The 18,854-nt window shown below is 54.8% G+C and overlaps 1 protein-coding gene across 1 annotated transcript in view; it reads right to left on the bottom strand.

The window, feature by feature from the left end:
• Positions 1–17,066: 17,066 nt before the first annotated feature.
• The window catches only part of TRPC7 (transient receptor potential cation channel subfamily C member 7), a 143,311-nt gene continuing 141,523 nt past the window's right edge, over positions 17,067–18,854 (bottom strand). Inside the window, exon 11 of the mRNA XM_032336641.1 lies at positions 17,067–17,742. Within this exon, the coding sequence (XP_032192532.1) occupies positions 17,573–17,742 (170 nt within the window). The 3' untranslated portion in view covers positions 17,067–17,572. The remainder of the gene's footprint in view (positions 17,743–18,854) is intronic.

Here is an 18,854-nt window from a genome sequence, read left to right as displayed (position 1 = left end):
GCAAGGGAACCAAGGTTGTGCAGCCTGTACTTGCCCACTCCGTCTCCAGCTGCTGCTTTTCACGAGGAGCTCAGCAAACGGCATGTGGGCTGTCCGCCTGGCATTGTGGTCAAGTTGGAGAAGGTATCTTGCCCTTTTTTGGGGGTCTTTTGGTCTCAAAGTGGGGAGGGCACTGTTTCTTTTCTGAAAGATGTTCGGAGCTCTGGGAGGGCAGTCACGTTCCCGAAACGTCCCCGGGGAGGAAAGTAAACAAGGCCAGTGCTGAGTGAATGCAGAGATGAAGTTTACACAGCTTGTTACACAAGCCAGAGCGACCTTCCATTAAGGGAGCTTTGTGTACTCGTACACTTAAGTCTTGGAAAAGATTCTAAAGGGGCTCTGAGTTGGCTTTGACAGACAGGGGTCACAGGGCCGGGACCCCAGAGCGCCCTCTTTCCCCATTACGTGGTTGCTGAGCCATGTGCCCTGCTCCCTCCCCCGGCCTGTCTGTGGAGGGGAAGGCAGGCCAGGCGAGGGGGCCTCTCCTGCCACACTCAGGCCATTTGGCAGCTGCTTAATGGAAACTGGGGAGACTAGGAGCATTAGAGCCCCAGGATTCCATAAATTGTGCTGTGCGCGGCCTGTGGAGCTGGGTAAAGCTATTTCTGTTTCTCCTGCGAGCAAGGGGGATTATTATTATTAAACCGCTCCCGGAGGCCGGGGACAGGTCAAGGGTGAAATGTTGCGGTCCGGGGGTTCGCCGCCCCTGGAGTGGTTTTCCGTGTGTGTTGTGTGCTGTGATTGCTGCGGCCGGCTCCTCTGTGAACACCGTTGATGCCCTGGCTTGCTGACCTCTTCATTTTAACCATGGTCCCTGGCAGTGGTTTAGTGGTTGGTTTTTGTTTTTGTTGTTGTCTGTTTGTTTGTTTTTACAGATGGTTTCAGCAGCCACCAGTGGCTGGTGGCTTAAGGTTGAATTTTAGAAGGACCATTTTTTAAGAACTAAACGGCAAGTAGGCTAAGCCCGGCTCTGAAATGCAGTGTTTTTCCAAGAGGGAAACAGGCATCTGTGGGCTTGGGGGGTGGTCAGGCCAGATCATGGGTACCTGGGGAAAGGATGAGGTGCGAGCGTGAGGCCGGCAGTAAGGAGAATGCTCCGGGCACCCTTCTCCCAGAAAGGGTGTCTCCCCCTCTGTCCTCTGATGCCACGGGCCTGTGGTTTCTCTTGCTGGATCAGAGGGTGGGATGGAGAGAGTCAGTGACAAGACTCACGGGCCTGGCAGAGGCTGGGTCTGGAGACACCTGGAAGCAGGCGTACGTACACGTGGTCTGCAGGTGGTGGGTGGCTCTGACTCTGGTGAGAGAGTCAGGGATGACCTTGCGTGTATCAGTTTTTGGACAAAGTCTCACTGCTTAGCGAGACTTCTCTTTGGTTCCAACAACATGTGACCTCAGTTGCCTCTCTGAGTCCCTAGCTAAGCAGGCTCTAGAGACACAAAACTCCCAAGGCTGCTGAGAATGATGGGAGCGGTTGTCACCCCCTGAGCTGGATGACCGAGACTTTTCTGGAAAGGACAGAGGTTTGCCTGATGGTGAAGCTTGCACTCCCCCTGCTGCCTGGACTCAACCATTGTGGGTGGTGTGGAGTCATGAGAGGGGTCGCCTAATACTAAGGATTAGGCCATCATTCTGGCCAAGAATGGGAAAGAGGCCAAAGCTGGGACAGAGCCAACATGTGCCAAAAGGAACAGCAAGTCTTGGCACAGGGCTAGTGTTGGGAGTCAGTAGTCAGGCTCAGGGGCACCTGGGAGTCTGGTTGGGTCTTCTGGTCTTGCCCTTGTATTTCCAAGGGTGGGGGGGCTGGCTCATGAGGTTACACTTGGGGAGAGATCAGGCAGTGGGGAGACCGGAGGGGGTGTCTCAGGCCCAGAAGTAGAGACAGGAAGCAAAGTGAGGCAGACGGTCTGGAGCCCCCCTACCTCCCCTCTAACCTGTCCCAAGTGCGGCACTGTGGGAGAACTCCTTCACGGAAAGGTCTGGAACTTGGTGGTGATGCCAGGGCACAAGAACTCATTCGGGAAGATTCTCTCCTAGGTCTGTATTTCCTAGGACTGAGTACACTTTCAGGTGAGATGCAGTCAAATCTCAGAGAGCCTACTGGTAAAGCGTGAAGCATCACTGAATCCCACGATGCAAGAATTCTTGGCTTCTAATCTCCTTTAATTATTCTGCTTATGGCATGAAACAAAACCCAGCTGGGCTCTGTGTCAATTCAGGTCCACCACAAAGCACAAGCCAGAGATGAACTGGCGGAAATGCCTGTGAACTAAAGACTAAAGGTACAGGAGGAGAGGCAGGCAGGAGGGCTTCCGGACACAGAGAGAGCCCTCCAGCTCAAACTGCCTTGGCCAGGCCAGGCGTCACCTGCCAGGCACAATGTGTGCGGCCACGGGCAGGTCGGGCTTGGTGGGTGGCCAAGAGTGGGGTCCCTTTTCCACAGCCTGGGCTGGGCTGGGCTGGAGGCCTTTTGCAGAGAGCTGTGGGGGCCGGGAGGCAGGGGCGGTGCCAGGGCTTTGTGAGTCCCAGCAAGACTCACCTCTCCTCAGAAGCCTCCTCTGTTAGTCTTGGCTCCAGGGTTTACCCTTCCTCTTTCCTGGGTTGGTGTGACCCAGGCGGCGTCCCTGTGTTGACAGCTGTTCTAGACTGCATGCCTCACGTTCAGTGTCTCCCAAGGCTGAGAAGGCTGAGAGTCAGACCCTTGGGTTTTAGTAGATGAGAGGTCAGAGCCCAGGGTCTCCCGTGCCCAACCCCCCCCTCCCCGCCCCGCAATGGCCAGTGCCTTATGTCTGTGGCCCTGGGCTGTGTGTTGTGTCTGGGTCTTCTCTCTGTTCTCCCTGTTGGCATTTCCTCCATCCGACTTCTTCTGCCCCAGGGGCAGAGCCCCACCGCCAGACTCTGACGTTACAGCAACCCCCTGCCCTTCCTCGTCCCTCTGCAGCCCACCTTCGGGGGAGAGCAAGGTTTGGTGCGACCCTTGTGCATCCTAGGGGCCCTCTTGGAGAATAACACTACAAGATGAGGTTTTCCAGGGAGTATTTGTCTAGAAAGAGAACAGAATCAAAATAAATTACAGATTTTTTTTTAAAGATTTTATTTATTTATCAGAGAGAGGGAGGGGGAGAGAGCAAGCACAGGCAGACAGAATGGCAGGCAGAGGCAGAGGGAGAAGCAGGCTCCCTGCGGAGCAAGGAGCCCAATGTGGGACTCGATCCCAGGACGCTGGGATCATGACCTGAGCCGAAGGCAGCTGCTTAACCAACTGAGCCACCCAGGCGTCCCTAAATTACAGATTTTAAAAAGCTGACAAAAGATCCAAAACATGGGAAAACAGTCCAGACAGGCTTCTGGTGCCTCATGCTTCCTCAGTTCCCTTCCAAGTAGCCACATTGCCTGCTACCAGGGGTTCAGGAACACCTCAGCAGGGGGTCCCCCACCCCTGACCCTGTAGCTCCGTGTCCTGGAACCAGGGAGCCTGAGAGCGGGTGCTGGCATGTTCCTGCGAATGACCTTCCTGGAGGGAAGACAGTAGTTTCACCCAATCAAATGCCTTACCTTTGCAGATTATACAAAAATGCCGGACCAGGGCAGCATGAGCTGAGGCCCAGAAGCTCAAGCTTGCTTGACCTTGCAGTCAACCCCCCTCCATCCTTCCTGGGTATGCTCCCTGGCCAGCATGAGCCCAGATCACCTTCAGGTCACTGCCTGAGTCCACGATTTCCAGTGGCTCCCATCCACCTTCTTAAAGTAAAACTCATTTCCTCTTCTTTTTATGCTGGTTTTAAGAATAGTATTTGGCCATTATCTGGAAAATGGAGACAAGGGTAAAGAAGGAAATACAGGCCATCCTGGACACAAGTAGTAGCAGCTTAGAATTCTCCTCTTCTCCCATCCCCTGCTGGGAAATGTGGCATGACACCGATGGCCGAAAGGTCGGAACGTGTGACGTCAGCATCTGGGCTCACATTAGGGTCCTCCCTTCGGCCTTGTGGGTCCTTCTAGAACAGTCCTGTTTACCAGCCTCTATTACTGTTTCTACCTAGAGTCCTTTAGCGCTCAGATGAAGGCCTGGCCAGTAGAGGCAATACCTTTGAAGCCTTGATAAGTGAGACGCAGGCCCCAGCATGTTTTGAGGCAGTGGGAAGGGATGTTTCCATGCTTGTTGTTGGAGATCCGTGAGGCTGAGCATTCCCAAGAACAGACAGACAGGGACTGCTTCTACTTCTAACTGGGTCAGGGCTGCCTGATGTCTGGGGTGTGGGATCTAGAAGAGGTGGAGGGCCGGCCCTGAAGGAAGGACTGGGAAGGGCCATTGGGCTCAGCATTCCGAGGGTTCAGGTGTGGCTGGACCTATACCTGTGGGGGTGGGGGAGTAACGGGGAATGGCCCAGGTGGCCTGCAGCCTGACCCATGGGGAGGATTGGGGAAGCTCTGTGACTGGGGTCCTACCAGCGAGAGAGGGTGTCACCAGCTCCTGCCATCACTGCATCCTTCTCTTAGCTGCCTCTAGACTGAGCAGTGTGGGTTTGGGGAGCTGGGCCAGGTCAGGGAGCTGCAGCAGGCACAGGCTGGAGATCTACCTCCAAATTTCCCTCCTGAGCCCAGTCCTGGGTGGACAGTTAGAAGCCCGACTTCCATCTTAGGGGATTAGTCCTGACCCTTCCCTACTCACCTCCCTCCCCAAAGACCAGGCTAAGCCTGCAAACCCCGTCCCTGGCAGCTGGCCTGGGCTTTCCGCAGACCCTGCCTTCGTGGGCACAAATCCTCAAGTCGCTTTTCTAAGTTAACAGGAAGGTGGGTTAGGAGAGACAGCCTTCCAACAACATTAAATTTTCATGCCCCTCCCCCCACCTACACTTAAAATAGAGGGAAGGGTTTCCATCCTTGAGGAGAAGGAGCGAGAAAAATCCAAATTTACTAAATTTGGGATCCTGTACCTTCAGGGTTTGGAATTATGTTTTCTTTTTTTCCCCCAAGATTGGTTTGTTTTAAACAACTTGGTTTTTTCCTACAGAAATGTTAGGGGTCCTGATTATTTGAATTTTGGGTAGGGTCCTCTCTACAGCCAGCCACCCCTGCTCCCAAACTGCCCCTTGGCCAGTGTCTAGGGAATGGCTCTCTCTTCCCTCGCCATGGTCATTACAGCATCTCTGCTCCTGGGGGTGCCATCTGCCCCCACAGGGGAACAGCTGGGTCCTGGCGCATCCAGAGGGGCCACGGATGTGGGGTAGGAGCAGGGAAGGCCTCCCAGCCAAAGAAGTGGCAACTGGTTAGGGAGAGAAAAAAAAAATCTGAGAAAATATCCTTTTTGCTCTGGCAGTTCCTGACAGGGAAGGAAGGACAGATATGCCCACGGCCTGATTCATGAGGAAATGTGATTATTTAAAAAAAAAGTTTTAAGTGAGAGAACTGAAATTGGCCTTTAAGTGGCATTTTAAAACCTAACTTGGAAACTACATTCGCATTGCCATTTTGTGCTGAGGCCACAGAAATCCGACCCGCTCTTCTACTGTGGTGGGTTTTCAGGTCTGAATTTCAGGCGTCTCCATCCTGGAAGGTGTCCTCTAAGGAGGCATGCGTGGGCCCCGCCGCCTGTCACTGCTGGGGAAGGGACTGCGCGCCACCCGCCCCCTGCAGGAGGCTGTCCGTGGGCTTGCTCTGCTGGGTAGGAGAAGTGGGCTGAATGACTCGAATTGTTTGGTCCTTCTCTATGAAAGCCTTCAAGATGCTGCTCCCCCGGAAATGGTGTTGTGAGGATTTTCTCAGCATCTCAACTGGAACCAAATAGGGGGAGAAAGGAGAGAGGCTTGGGGGGGTGTCGGGAGCATTCTGAGACAGGACCTCCACCATCGCCCAGCTGGGCCCTGAATTCGCCCACCTAGGCAAGGAAGGCCCCCGCCCCAAAGAGAGCTGAGAGCTGTTGGGCAGGGGTGCTCCAGGGACTGGCTCTCAGTTTCTCCTCTTGGTACCTCTTCTCCCCCAACCCCTGCAGGCCCACCTGAGAGAGCTTTTTAAATTGACCTTCTGGCCCCAGACCCAAAGATTCAAATCCAGCCTTGAAGCTGGGAGTGCACGTGTGTGTGTGTGTGTGTGTGTGTGTGTGTGTGTGTGTGTGAGAGAGAGAGAGAGAGAGAGAGAGAGAGAAAGAGAGAGAGATACCGAGAGATACAGGCATCTCCGGGTACCCATGATGCTTCCTTACAGACAGACAACAGTCGTAAAGCCCCACATTAACTCCCTCTGGGAAGGGACAGCCATGCAGGACTGATTCACACAAGAATCAGATGACTGGCTTCTGAGTCTCCAAAGTCTAGATGTAAGGAGTGGAACAAGGCATCCCGAGTAAGGGCAGGGCTGTGCCTGACACGTACAGCACTTTTGGGGCATTAGTGCTGTCTCCTTGGCGGGGCTGGTGTTAGCTTGTTGTGTCCTCCCCACTCAGCAGGGTCCATGATAGCCCTGTGTCGGGGCAAATCTTCCCATCCCTGACATTCCAGGAGACCTTCCTGCTATCAGGGCGGAGTGATGTGGAACGTGGCCTGGGATGCAAGGAGATCGCTCTGCCATGAGCGTGCTGGCAGAAACATGGATAGTTCTGGGGATCACGGTGTGGGAGATAATCAATACCAGTCTTGCGTAGAGCCTCATGCAGGCAGGAGCCTCGGGAAGATGGGTGGTTCCGCCAGCCAGACCGGGTGTGAGAAGACAGAGTGATTCCTGCAAGCCCACCCATGCAAGTGTGAAGGGACACAACTAGCTTCCTGCAGCTCTGAAATGCTTTGGAATCCACAAGAGCCTCTGAGCCAGTGCTCCAAGCATGCAAGTGGAGGGGAGGTGTCGGTGGGTGTCTTTTGGTTGGGAATTGGGACCCAGGCAACAGCACCCTCCAGGACTGACCTCTAGGAAGCAGATAGGATGGCAGGTGCTTGGTGGACGCCAGCAGAGAGAGGGAAGACCACTGGCAGCCCGCAGAATTTAGCACAGTACCAGGAGTGTGGGTGCGGGCAGGGGAGTAGTAGGGGCGCTCCTCACGGAGACTGGCTAATGGAAAAATAATGACACTATCCTTGAGTTACTTGAGTTTGTGGATTTACATTGATATAAATATGCCAAGAAAACCACAGATATCCCAGGAGGGATCTCTGTGCAGTGGGATTAAAGACAATTTTCATTTGCTTCTGAGCGCTGAGGTATTTGCAAATTTCTCTAGTGACTACCACTTACTTTTATAATGAGAATAATATTTTTTAAAAAACAACATAAAACAGCGAAAGTAATTTGCTTTCTTATTTCTCTGCCCCTCTCTGGGCTCCTCATCTGGCATGCTTCCCTGAGCCCCTCAGAGGCCCCCCTTCTCCCCAGCCCTACAGGGGTAGGCTGGAGGTGGGGTTGGGCCCCAGAGAGAGGAAGGGAGTGGGTCCTGCCGGGATTCCTGGCCTCCAAAGCTCAGATTCACAATGACATGGACAATGATGTCACCAGAGACACTTTTCCATCCTTTCTGCACCCACTGAAGAAGACAGCCGGAGGGGAGAGACACTAGCCATTTTTGGCTTCAGGGAGAATGTCTCCTCCTCCACAGGCAGAAGGGTCCTGGCTGGGCTCTGCTTGAGCTGGAAAATGAGTAGGCTGCGCCTTTCCACTGTCCAAGTGCCCCAAATTGTGTCCTTTCTGGGAGTCTGCTTCTCTGGCCCCTCTGAGCCCCTGAGCAGAGCCTCAGTCTGAATCATGAGGAAGGCAAGGCCCACCTTGGGGTGTGTTAAGGCCATTCGGAAAGAAAGGGAAAAGATGGCAGACCTGCCGGACCCCTTTCTGGAGTCCCCACCTGAGAAGGCCAGGGCAAGATTAGAACAGGGGCGGGAGGGGCCTTGGTGAGCTGAGCAGGAACCAAGCTGATCATTAAGGAGCAAATTCTAGCTCTGGCTAGGAGCGCACTTAAAGAGCACACGCCCTCCTCATACAGATCCAAAGTGGCTGCGGTTCCATCCCGAAGAGAAGGAATGGGTGACAGAAGTAAGAGGGGGGTCCCAAATACGAGGACCGTGGTCGTGATGGCAAGAGGAGAGGGTGCCCGTGCCCACTTGCTCAGCCTGCTGGGAGCTTTCCTCCTGCATCTCTGTCTCCATCGCCAGAACCTGCCCACATGGGGGATGAGCAGGCCCCCACAGGAGGTCTAAGGCCAGGATGTCCAGGAAGCATGCTGTCCCACTCCGGCAGGCTGTCCGCCTGACGGCTCTGCTCTCTGACTTCCAGTGAGTCCTGAGACCCCAGGACGGAGTGGGCAGGGACCGAGCCCATGGCCCGGTGTAAGAATGACATTGCCTCACCTCCAGGAAACAGGAGACAATGTTCTAGAGAACATTATTACCCCAGACCCGTGTTCGTGTTTCCTGTCCCTTTACTGGGATCTGCTTCACAATGATGGTGTTTACTAGTGGATATGCAGTACAGGGTAGAGCGGGACTGAATTACTTTCCCACCATTTTCTTCTCCAGTGCTTTACCCTCCATCTTCCCTGCGTGCCTGGATCTTAGAGAGCCTTCCCAAAGTGGGACAGTCCCACCTCCTGGGTGAAGACCAGAGAGTTAGCTTGACCCCTGGATCATGGAGCCCCAGTCCCATTTCCGCTCTTACCAGTCAAGTAACCTGATAACCCTACCATGTAGCCAAGGGACCTCTGGGGTAAGAGTGTTCAAATATGGTTGACCACGGGAGTCATCTGGGAGCTACTTAAATACCGATTCCGTGGCCCTAGTCCCAGTCTGTAGATCTGCATTATTACTGAGCATCCCAGGGCAGGAGGACAAGTGCCCTCCCGGGCAGGAGGTACTAGGATCACAGTGAGAAATCCTTGGCAGGCTGCCTCCCACGGTGGTGCTCCCACACCGGCATCCATCCGGAGGGAGGTCTTCCCATTCAGCTGTGTTCACCACACCCACCTGGGCCTCGGCCTGTTCAAGGGACTCGGGCCCAGGGCTTGAACTTCTGGTTCATGGGGGTTCTACTGGACGCCCCCTGCCCACAGTGCTACTTAAATTCTTTCTTTGCAAAACTGGTAATGAATGCTGCTCTGCCTGCTTTGCTGGGTTGTTGTTTCAACTCAAAGAGGTCAGGGACACGATAGCGCTCTTGCACCTGTAAGCTTGGGGACCTAAGGGCGTGTTCTCATTATCCGTGGGGGCAGTGATTCACTGACGGCTTTGTGACATCATCTCCACGCCATCCACTGGTCTTATTAAAACCTCGCCAATCCACTTAACTGTTGCTGGGCTCGCCGCCTTTCTCTCCGGTGAGCCCGCAGCCTGCCAGGGCCCCGGAGTCCACAGCCTCCTTTCCGTGCTCCATGCCCAGCCACGCACGTGCTGAGGCGATGGCTGCGTCCACCGGCAGCATCCTTCCCCCAAGAGGCCAGTGGTGCTTTGGGGCTTTCTTTCATTTCCCCCCTCTAAGATTTTATTTATTTGAGAGAGAGCAGGAGAAGGGGGAGAGACAGAAGGAGAGAGAGAAGCAGACTCCCTGCTGAGCAGAGAGCCGGACAGGGGCTTGATCCCAGGACGCTGAGATCATGACCTGAGCCCAAGGCAGATGCTTACAGGACTGAGCCATGCTGGCGCCCATGTTTTGGGGGTTTCTGTTCGTGCATAGAGATGGGGTTTCTCTCTGGACAAAGCCAAGCTGGCCTAGGTCCCTGGGAACACTGCCTCTGGCTTGATTAATACCAGCGGAGTCGCATGGCTAAGGCACTCGTCCCACTCCTGGGGCGAATGGAGGAGAGTCCTCTCCTGTGTTCAGGCTGCACTTCATGTGACAAGTTCCTGGACCACCCTTCAGTCCCTCCGTGACTCTACAGCTTGGGTCATATACCACCCCCAAACATTTCCTCCCACGATTCTGTGGTTGACAGGCTTCTGCTGGGTGGCTCTTCTCCCACAGGTTCCCGTGGCTGCCCTCAGCTAGGAGCTGGGCAAGTCTGCAACATTCTAGAGGCTTCCCAGGCTCCCAGGTTCCTCCCTGCATGGCCTCAAATGTTCAGTAGCCCCGCTTCCTTCGGGACACAGCCTCGGCTTCCTAGAAGACAAGACCCAGGGACCACGTGCCTATCAAGCATCTTCTGGCGCCAGGCTTGCTGATGTCCCCCTGGCTCATGCTGGTCACCTGACCAAGCCAGTGTGGACGTGAGCCGGGAATAAGGAGAACCAGGAGGCATGTTTCCTTCGTGACGCTGATGTGTTAATTCACGGAAAACTTATTTTTCTTTCTTTCTTAGGAGGTCCCCCGAACACTTTATAGTACAGGACAGTGGCTGTGCCTGGCCTTGGTACCCCCTTGCTCTTGGTGCACTGGCCCTGCCAGGTCCTGGGCTGGAAGGCCTGCAGTGGGACTTGGGGAGCTTCCCCAGACCCCTGCTCCTCTGCTCTGTGCCGATGGAGGTTTCTACCCCTGGATGTTGGAGGAGACTCCGAGGCTTGGCAGGTAAGCGGGTTCTCTATTCATTTTTCTCTGCAGCCCTGAAGTGTCATGTAGATCCTGCCTCCTACACATCAGTTCTGGCCTCTTCTTTGTGGGGGTGGCCTCCAGAGAGCCCCGGGGAGTCCCTGCACATGGCCATGGCCAGGGTTGTCATTCTCATCTGCTCGTGTGGCAGCATGTATGGCTCTGCCTTCTCTTGCCTCATGCCAGGGGTCTGGGGGCTTCCTGGGTCCCGTTCTCACCTTTAAGTCCCTCTCCTCCTCTCTGACCCTGTGGTGGGCACCAAGGGTGACCGGCAGCACCCTCGGGCTTGGCACACCTTGGGTCTCTTCACTGTTCTGCAGGCCCCTGCCCTGTGACCCTGCGGGTGACACACCTGGGCTGCATGTGGAGGGACAGTCCCTGTGGTTCCTGCTCACACACCTGTGCTCCTGCCTCAGGACGTCATCTCTGTCTTCCTGAAGAGGTCCCTTATGCTTCACCTCAGGCTGAATCTTTCCTGCTCTGTGTCTGTGGGGCAGGACGGACCAGGAGGTCTTTAAGAATCAGGAACACGGCATTTGTCCCCTCTGGGAGAAGAACAGAAAATCTATCTATAGTGACTAGAATACTGATCTCTACCGTCCTGTCCCTGCAGCCTCAGGAGGATGGAATCAGGCGCCCCGAGCCGGTGCTTGGGGACATTGGGGTTGAGGAGTCCCAGGCCTCAGCAAACAGGGCTGTGTATCTTTGGAGGAGAAATGTCACGAGAAGCAGCCAGGCCCCAGCCCCCATGGCCTTTGCTGAAGCACCAAATATACATTCTGTTCACGCTGTCGGTGACAGACAGCGATGATTTTCTGCGCGTCCTTATGTAAAGATGTGTCTAAAAAAACAGCTCAGCTCTCGGAAATGTTCACCTTCAGCCGGGCTCAACAGGCTGTGGGGGCTTCTAATTTAGTTCTGCCGACTGGGAAGGCACCAGAGGCTCTGTTCTGCCGGGTTGTCTCTCCTGTGATTGATTGGAGCTGAGCATGAAACCCCGGGGCTCTGTTCTGTCCTGTCCCTGAAATGATCCAAAGAGTCATTTCCCCTCGCAGAGACTGACCCAGCTCAGGTCTGTTATCCGGCCCTTCCCCAGCACCACCAGCCCAAAACCATCTGAGTCAGTGGTTTCATTGCTGGAATTCATGCCCAGCTCCGAGCCCCATGCTTCTGGAAGGCACAAGAAGCCCCTCACATCCAAGATTGAGTTTCATTTATGTAACTCGAACAGACTCCTTTGCTGTGGGTACCTACAAAGTAAGGCTCTTTATCTTCTGTTTGTAGCAGGAGTCTCACCTGCAGAAATTGGCGGTCCTCAGCGTGTCTCCTGGTTATTTCTAGAGTCTCTGAGTAGTGACCTCATGCCCAACAAGAATGATATGTCTAGTTACCGGCTGGCTGCCTCATCCCACCTCTCTGACTCCCCACTTCTTGCTGCCGGCCCCGCTGTTGATAGCGGGGTGCCTCGCTGGGGACCACCATCCATCCCACAGGTGCCCAGGGAGCCGGTTCTGGAGCCTTCAGAGCTGGAGCCTGGGCAGAGCAGGGAGGAGCTCTCCTGTCCAGTGTCTTGTAGATTTGCCCTCCAACAGCTTCACTAGCTCGAGGCCATCACCCATTGTCAGGACCTCACCGAGTCTCAGCCAGAAAGGCAGAACCCTCAGTTTTTGGCCCTGTTCCTCTCACCTCCTCTTTCTGCAGAAAGAGCAAACAGCCCCTGGGGAAGCGTGGGGCAAAGAAGTCCTGGTGTCATTTCTGTGTCCCTCGGGATGCCGGGAATGTACTCCAGTCACGGGGGATGTAAAGGACTTGTAGAAACCCAGGGCAGACTGGCTTCATCCACAGCGGGGTTGGTTTGCCTGCAAAGCTGAGAAGGCTCCTGGAGCAGCTCCCCACTCTAAGGAAGAGTTATAGGAAGAAGGCCCGGGAGTGAGACTGCACACCGCTCCCTCCTCTTCCCGTCCCCCACCTTTCCTCACGTCCTTCTGCCTCTCTCCTCCTATCCCGTCCCGCCTGCCTTGGCTTCTCCCCTCTCCTTTCTTCCTCTCCTCTGTCTGGCTTCCTTCCTGGACAGTCCCTGTCTGTAAAGCAAGGAGGGGGTTTCTGGCTGTCTGATGTTCACATTCTCTCGTTCAGCGACCCCCAGAGGAAAAAGGACTTCTCTTTCCCAGTGTCCACAAGGTGGGAATGTGATTGCCCTGCTTGGGGCCATGTTGGTTTCTGGGGTGCTGGGTACTCTGGTCGGTTAACTTGGGGTCAGGGGCCAGCCCGTGCCTGGGAGGTGGTGGGGAGGTGTTTCCAGCCATGGGGCGGTACAGTACAAAGCCTGTTGTCCCCTGGCTTCCCCTCCGCTTCATCTGTGCAAACACACAGCTGGGGCTGGGGTAGAGGAGGCCAGGTTGGAAATGTCTAGTCCGCCAGGGTCCATATCTGTGCTCAGATGCCCAGAAGTTTGTGATAAACTTATATTTATATAAGTTGCCTTTTTCTGCCTCCTACTTCTAAGTATGCTGCTGGAGCAGGTGGGCCATTGGCCTGGGTGTGTGTGGAGACAACAGCACAGGACCCACGGGCCTCTTTGCTCAGTCGGCGCAGTTGACGTTGTGTCCCTGTCCAGACACAACAGGCTCTGTTGGACCCAGTTATTTCTGACTCACTCAGGACGTGGAATCCACACTTTTAAACTCTCTTCCTGAGAGTGCACCTGGCTCTTGCCTGGGCTGGGGGAGCCCGTCCTGTTTCCTCCTCCTGCCTCCCTGAGTGTGGATGGGGGTGCAGCTGGGCTGGGCGAGGATGCGGCCTCCCAGTTGTGGTCCCCGTGTCTCTGGGCACAGATTGCTTTTCCTCCACGGGCAGGGCCCGGCTGCCTTGACTTTGGTTTCTCAGGCTCCCACCTCCTTTCCTGTCCCACCCTCCTGTTGCAGGGAAACATTTCTGGGTAGGGGAGAGCTCTGTGTTCCTCAAACACCATTTCTTTCCAACTCTGTGATTCTTCCCTCAGTCCTTGCCTTTCCTTAAAGACTCAGGCCTCAGGAGACCCCAGCCCCGGATACCTTAATTCTCCTGTGTCTTGGTCCTTCCTTCCCTGAAGCAAAGGGAGAAATCCCCAACAAAGAGATGGTAGGACTTCCTCCGGGAAGAGACTGCCCCGGTGGCCTCTGCTCCCCAGGGCTGGGCTGAGGCTGGATCATCCTGGGTCCTTGCCCCGTCTGCAGGCCATGGGCGGCAGGCGGTTTGCTGCCTGAGCTGATGTGCATTCCCTGTGTCTCTCCTGGAGGCCCTTCCCTCTAGTATGCTCCTTCTCCAAGGGATGAGGCAAAGACATGGGATAAACATAGCATGGGGGCGTTGCCTCCCTGCCTCAGATGATCAAACTCCTAATTCCTGTCAGCCTCTGGGAGCCTGGAGCTCACACTTTACATAAGCCATAATGAACCCTTTGAGGAGTGACGGCCCAAGGCTGCTTATTTTTAACCAGACTCTGGGTGCTCTGAGCAGGGCAAGGTGTCTCGGCCTTTTGGGGGCAAGCGGACCTGAAGACATCCCCCACGGCCTGCCCCTCCTGGGGGAGCTTTTGCACAGGTGCCCTCGCATGAGGGAATGTCCCTGAGCCCGGGGTTTGGGGTTTGGTGGTTGGTCCCTGTTTTGTCTTTCGGTGTCTGTGGGAGGGAGGGAGATACTCTGTGACTCCTGGGCACAGGAGGCTGGCCGTGCTTTCTCAAGTGTGTGAGCACACGTCCTTTAGGAGCAGCTCTGGGGTCTAATTGGGGGGTTTTGCCCAGGAAATGTCACTAGGATTTGTCGAGTCCTCTTAGGAGCCACCAGAAGGTGACAAGTCGTGGGAGAACCAGCTGCTTTAACCGCTGGCTCCCTGGAGCCATGTCCAGGGCCACCATGCCTGAGTCGCCACCCTCCCACCCCCTTGGGGGCCTGCCCTGTAGTTCTGTGCTCCCGACCTTGTCCGAAGCAGCCTCATGGTGACAGAGGGGGCCAGAGTAGGGGCTTCCTCCACACCGTGGCCAGGAGCAAAACGTGTGTTTCCTATAATCTCACCAGATTTTCAGAGCCCAAGGTGCCATCTGAAGGAATTCTAGAAAACTGGGCCCCAGCCATGTTCACTCAGTGGTTACTCTGGGGCCCGGTGCCAGTGCACAGTGGTAATAAAACAGACCCAGAGCCCCTCATGGAGCTTCCGGCCTGCCAGCAGTGAAGACAGATGTTACAAGCACACAGGAGTGTTGTAGACCTACATACAAACTGTTGAGGACCTGTTCCAAGGGGACAGATGGGGTGTTTGGGGAAGCGGGAAAGCCTGTGGGTCTGGGGACTTTTCGGGGAAGACCTGGGCTCTTTCTCCTCCCCTTCTGTCTGTGAGCCCCTCTCAAACTCCCCTCTTCACACTCCTGCTTTGTTTTCTCTAAGAGTTGCTTTACTCACCTGGTTAATTCAACAGGAGCCACGGAGATGGGGCCGAGGGAGGGAGACTGTCTGTGCCTGGAAAAGCACTAAGCTCTTGCCTCAGCTCCAGGGGATGGCTCTGCCACCCTCAGTTCCAAGGCCTTTGTAATGGCTTTCCACAGAAGAGGGGTCCCTCTCTGGCGGCTCTGAGTCCCCTCCTGGGCCACGAGTCCAGTCCTTCACCTCCTAGACTCGGCGTTCAAAGCCTAAGGGACGGTGCCTGGTGTCCTTTTCAGTTTTTAATTACTCAGGGGGACTTGTTTTCCTTTATCTTCCTTAGAGGGAAAATTTGAGGCTGAGGTTTGAAAGGAAAAGGGCACCCCAGGATTTGAAGTTGGGGTTGCCGCCTGCCTGTGGCCGAAGGCAGACAGGGAAATTGCATAACACATCTTCCCAGTGTTTATTAGCGTTCCGGTGAAGACCAGTGAGAGATCTGAGAAGAAATCTTCCGGAAGTGCTGATAATTTGTCCCCTGATCAATCAGTCACTCTTCCTACAAAGCACATCAGCTTTCTGATGCAGAGTCTGGGCTTAAAGAGGAGCTCCCCCCCACCCCCGCCCCCCCACCAAGCTGTGTCATCCCCAGCACTTGGCAAGGGATTCGGTAAATACCTGCTGAATGAATGCTGTCATCATCTGCAGGCTTTGGGGAGCCATGGATGAGAATTTGGGACAACCCAGAACACCGTCAAATCATGAAGACAAGTACACGGTCTGATGGGCACCCGAGGATTTACAGGATTTTTGCAATTCATCCACGGTCCCTCACAAGGACGACAGGTGGAAAACTCCCAGCTGGTGAGCACACGGTATGCCCCCGGCACCCATTGGGCAGCTCTGGTTCCCTCTTATTGGAGCTCTGGACGGTGGTGCCAGGACAGCCCCAGTGTGAAGCCACAATTCTTGGCTGCCAGGGACCCAATGGATACGGGCTCTCCCCACCCCCTCTGGAAATTGGGAGGATTTGGTAAAGCTGGGCCTGTCTTCTTTACGGCAACAGTTGGCTGGGCCAAGGGTCTGTGGGGCACTTTGGGTAGGACTCAGCTGCCCTGTGTGCCGTGGCTCTCACCCCTGCCTCCGTGCCAACAGCAGCTTTACAATCCATGACCCCAGCTCATTTGCTCTTAGAGCAGCGAGAAGTACAAATGTTTGCTCTCTGAGCATGCAGTGTGTATGGTGAAACACAAGCATACACATGTATAAGACACACACACACACACACGCACACGCACACGCACACGTACACGTCCGTCCGTTTTGCCCTCCCAGGTATCTGCAGGGCTTCTGAATTTGTGACCCTGAGCCTCTTTCTCTTCCCAGGGTTGCTGTGAGGGCTCAGTGGACGGGTGCCGGCAGACATTTCAGCACTGTGCCTGGTATCCAGCAAGTGCTCACTCAGTACGTCTGGCTAGTGTTACTAGTAAGTGCCCTCTTGGGGTCAGGGGCCTGTCCCTGAATCCAATGGCATCTTCTCCAACCTGCTCTGAATGGGTGTTGTTTGGGCCTGGGGCTCCCTCTGGTGGCCGCTCTCCTCACTCACACGCAGGTTCCTTCTTGAGCTCCAGTACCCGTTCCCCTTCTACAGGGGAGAGAGGGGAGGGGTGGGTGGCAGGAGATGCTTTGCTTCCCTCATCTTTTTCTGGACTTCCTCCCTGACCTTGGTGAGGTGGGACTCTGAAGGTGTGGGGATAGAGGAGGACTGGAAGGTTGGGGTCCTGGCTACAGGATCTCGGGGCGGGGGGAGGTAGGGTTGGTACCTTCCCCCTCCCCCGACCCCACACCTGCCCCATTCTCTTCCCAGAGAAGTTCTGAGCCAGTGGGCTTCCGAGGCCACCTCCAGACAGGCCACGGGACAGCAGGAGGACAGCACACTGAGAGGCTCCCCAGGCTCTCATGAGGTAATTTTATTTCTTTGCGTTTTAGGTAAAAATAGTAAATACAAGATAATCATAATAAAGGTAAAAATACATCATTTGGATTTTGTTGTTGTTCTCTAAACAGTGCTACCTACAGTACAATTTTTGATTTAGCGTTTTTAAATTTTTTTTTTTTTATAAACAAATAGAACTATTTTGCTATTAGGCTGTCTGTGTTCTCGTCTGGCACTTAAGAATAGATCACAGGTCACCTCCCGGTTCTGTTGGGATGAGGGTGGGTGGAAGGGAGGGAGTGAGAAGGGGTGCGTGGGGTGAGGTGGTCTGTCTTCCTGGGACACAGAGTTGGATGCCGTCCGTGTGCTGTGGGAGGGCACATGTGTGCATCCAAGAAGGCCTCTTCCTGCACTGACCACAGGGACACGTGTCCCTATGACTGGACGAAAGGTCTCACACGTGTCAGAGGGACATTTCCTCCTCTCCTCCTGTGCTGGCCTTTCTTACCCAACAGCCTAGATTCACAACAGTTCTGGGTCAAGGCAGGCCATGACGCTGCCCACGTCAGCTCGTCTGCTCAGGACGGAGCCAGTGGGTCCCCTTAGTGTCCTGGAGGAGGGGGTGCCGGGCCCCTTCCCTGCCAGGCCTGGTGGCTGGGAAACCCATCCTGGCCTGGGAATGCTGGTAGAAGTCACAGATGCCGAGGAGGGCTGCTAAATGTCTTTGCCCTTGTTCACCCTCAGGTGGTCTTTGTTTAAATTCTTTCCAAATTTCTCACTGAGCTGTTGGATCAGGTCTGCCAGCTCCCCAGTAGCTTGAGATTTCTCTTCCAGAAGCTCATAGCGCAGGCTGGAGATATCTTGCTTGATTTCCTTCAGTTCACCTGCAAGGACAGAGGAGCTTGTGGTGAGCATGGGCAGCAGAAGGGGCTCCTTCCACATATGTTCGGGGCGTGCCTCTTTCTAGCACAGTGTCAGGGCTGGGCCGGCCCACGGAGGGTAGAGGTGAGGGGACAAGGGTTGTGTTTTGACCTAAGTCCCACCTAACTCCTAACCCTGAAGGACTCATACATCCATTTAAAACCCTCCTCCTCCTCCTCCCATTCCTGGTCAGGCTGTTTGGGAAGGGTTTCAGACAGACAGGGAGTCGGGAGCAGGGTTGTGCCTTCCTAGCGCCTATCTCATACCATGGTAGAATGTTGGCCTCGGAGCCACTAAATGCAGATTTCAAGACTCCGGGCAACACTGTCATTAACTGGAACAGTCCTCATGACGCTCCCTGGTGTGCTCTGGGATCGTCATCTGCAGAGGAGAAACTTCCAAGTGGGAAGGGATGGGCTGGGCATGGGGCACACAGCAGCCTGATGGGAGCAGGGGTCCACCCCGAGCACCTGTCCCATGCTGTGTCGCCCAGGCCACGGCCTCCTTCTCTAGCAAGGAGCCTCCAGGAGGGAACTTGCCCTGGTTTCTACCATGAACCACATGGGTCGAATCCACCCATGGGTCAAAACCACCACATGGGTCAAAAGCCTCGGCAGTGCCCATCTTTTCATGAGCTACAAAGAGGACTCAAAAACTTTCTTTTCCGATATCATAGATATCGGACTTGCCTCAAATTGGAGTCCGATGTCTGGGAGCATGTTATCCTGTCTCTTTTCTCCATATGTGTTGCGGACAGAAAATGCAAAGATCTTAAAGCTACTAGCTGGTCAGTTTGGACAAACACATACACCCCCTGTTTCCTTTTCATGGGGTGTTTTTCTGCACCCCCATTGCATGGTATAATGACCCCTGGCAACCCCACCATCTGTGATGAGCTACATTCCTGTTGATCACAAGGACGCACTGCTCAAGGTGGCTATCAGGCCACCTGGTGGTGTTACGTTTCAGACCCCACAACAGGGGCAACTAGACGACTGCCACTCAGCCCCCAGACAGTGTCAGCCCAGGAGTGAGTTCTGCCGCTGGTGATCTTCTGGATCAGGCTCCTCCTGGA

Source organism: Mustela erminea, chromosome 3 (assembly GCF_009829155.1).
Source record: "Mustela erminea isolate mMusErm1 chromosome 3, mMusErm1.Pri, whole genome shotgun sequence".
Classification (NCBI taxonomy): Eukaryota; Metazoa; Chordata; class Mammalia; order Carnivora; family Mustelidae; genus Mustela; species Mustela erminea.
This window is presented reverse-complemented; position numbering and strand designations above follow the sequence as displayed.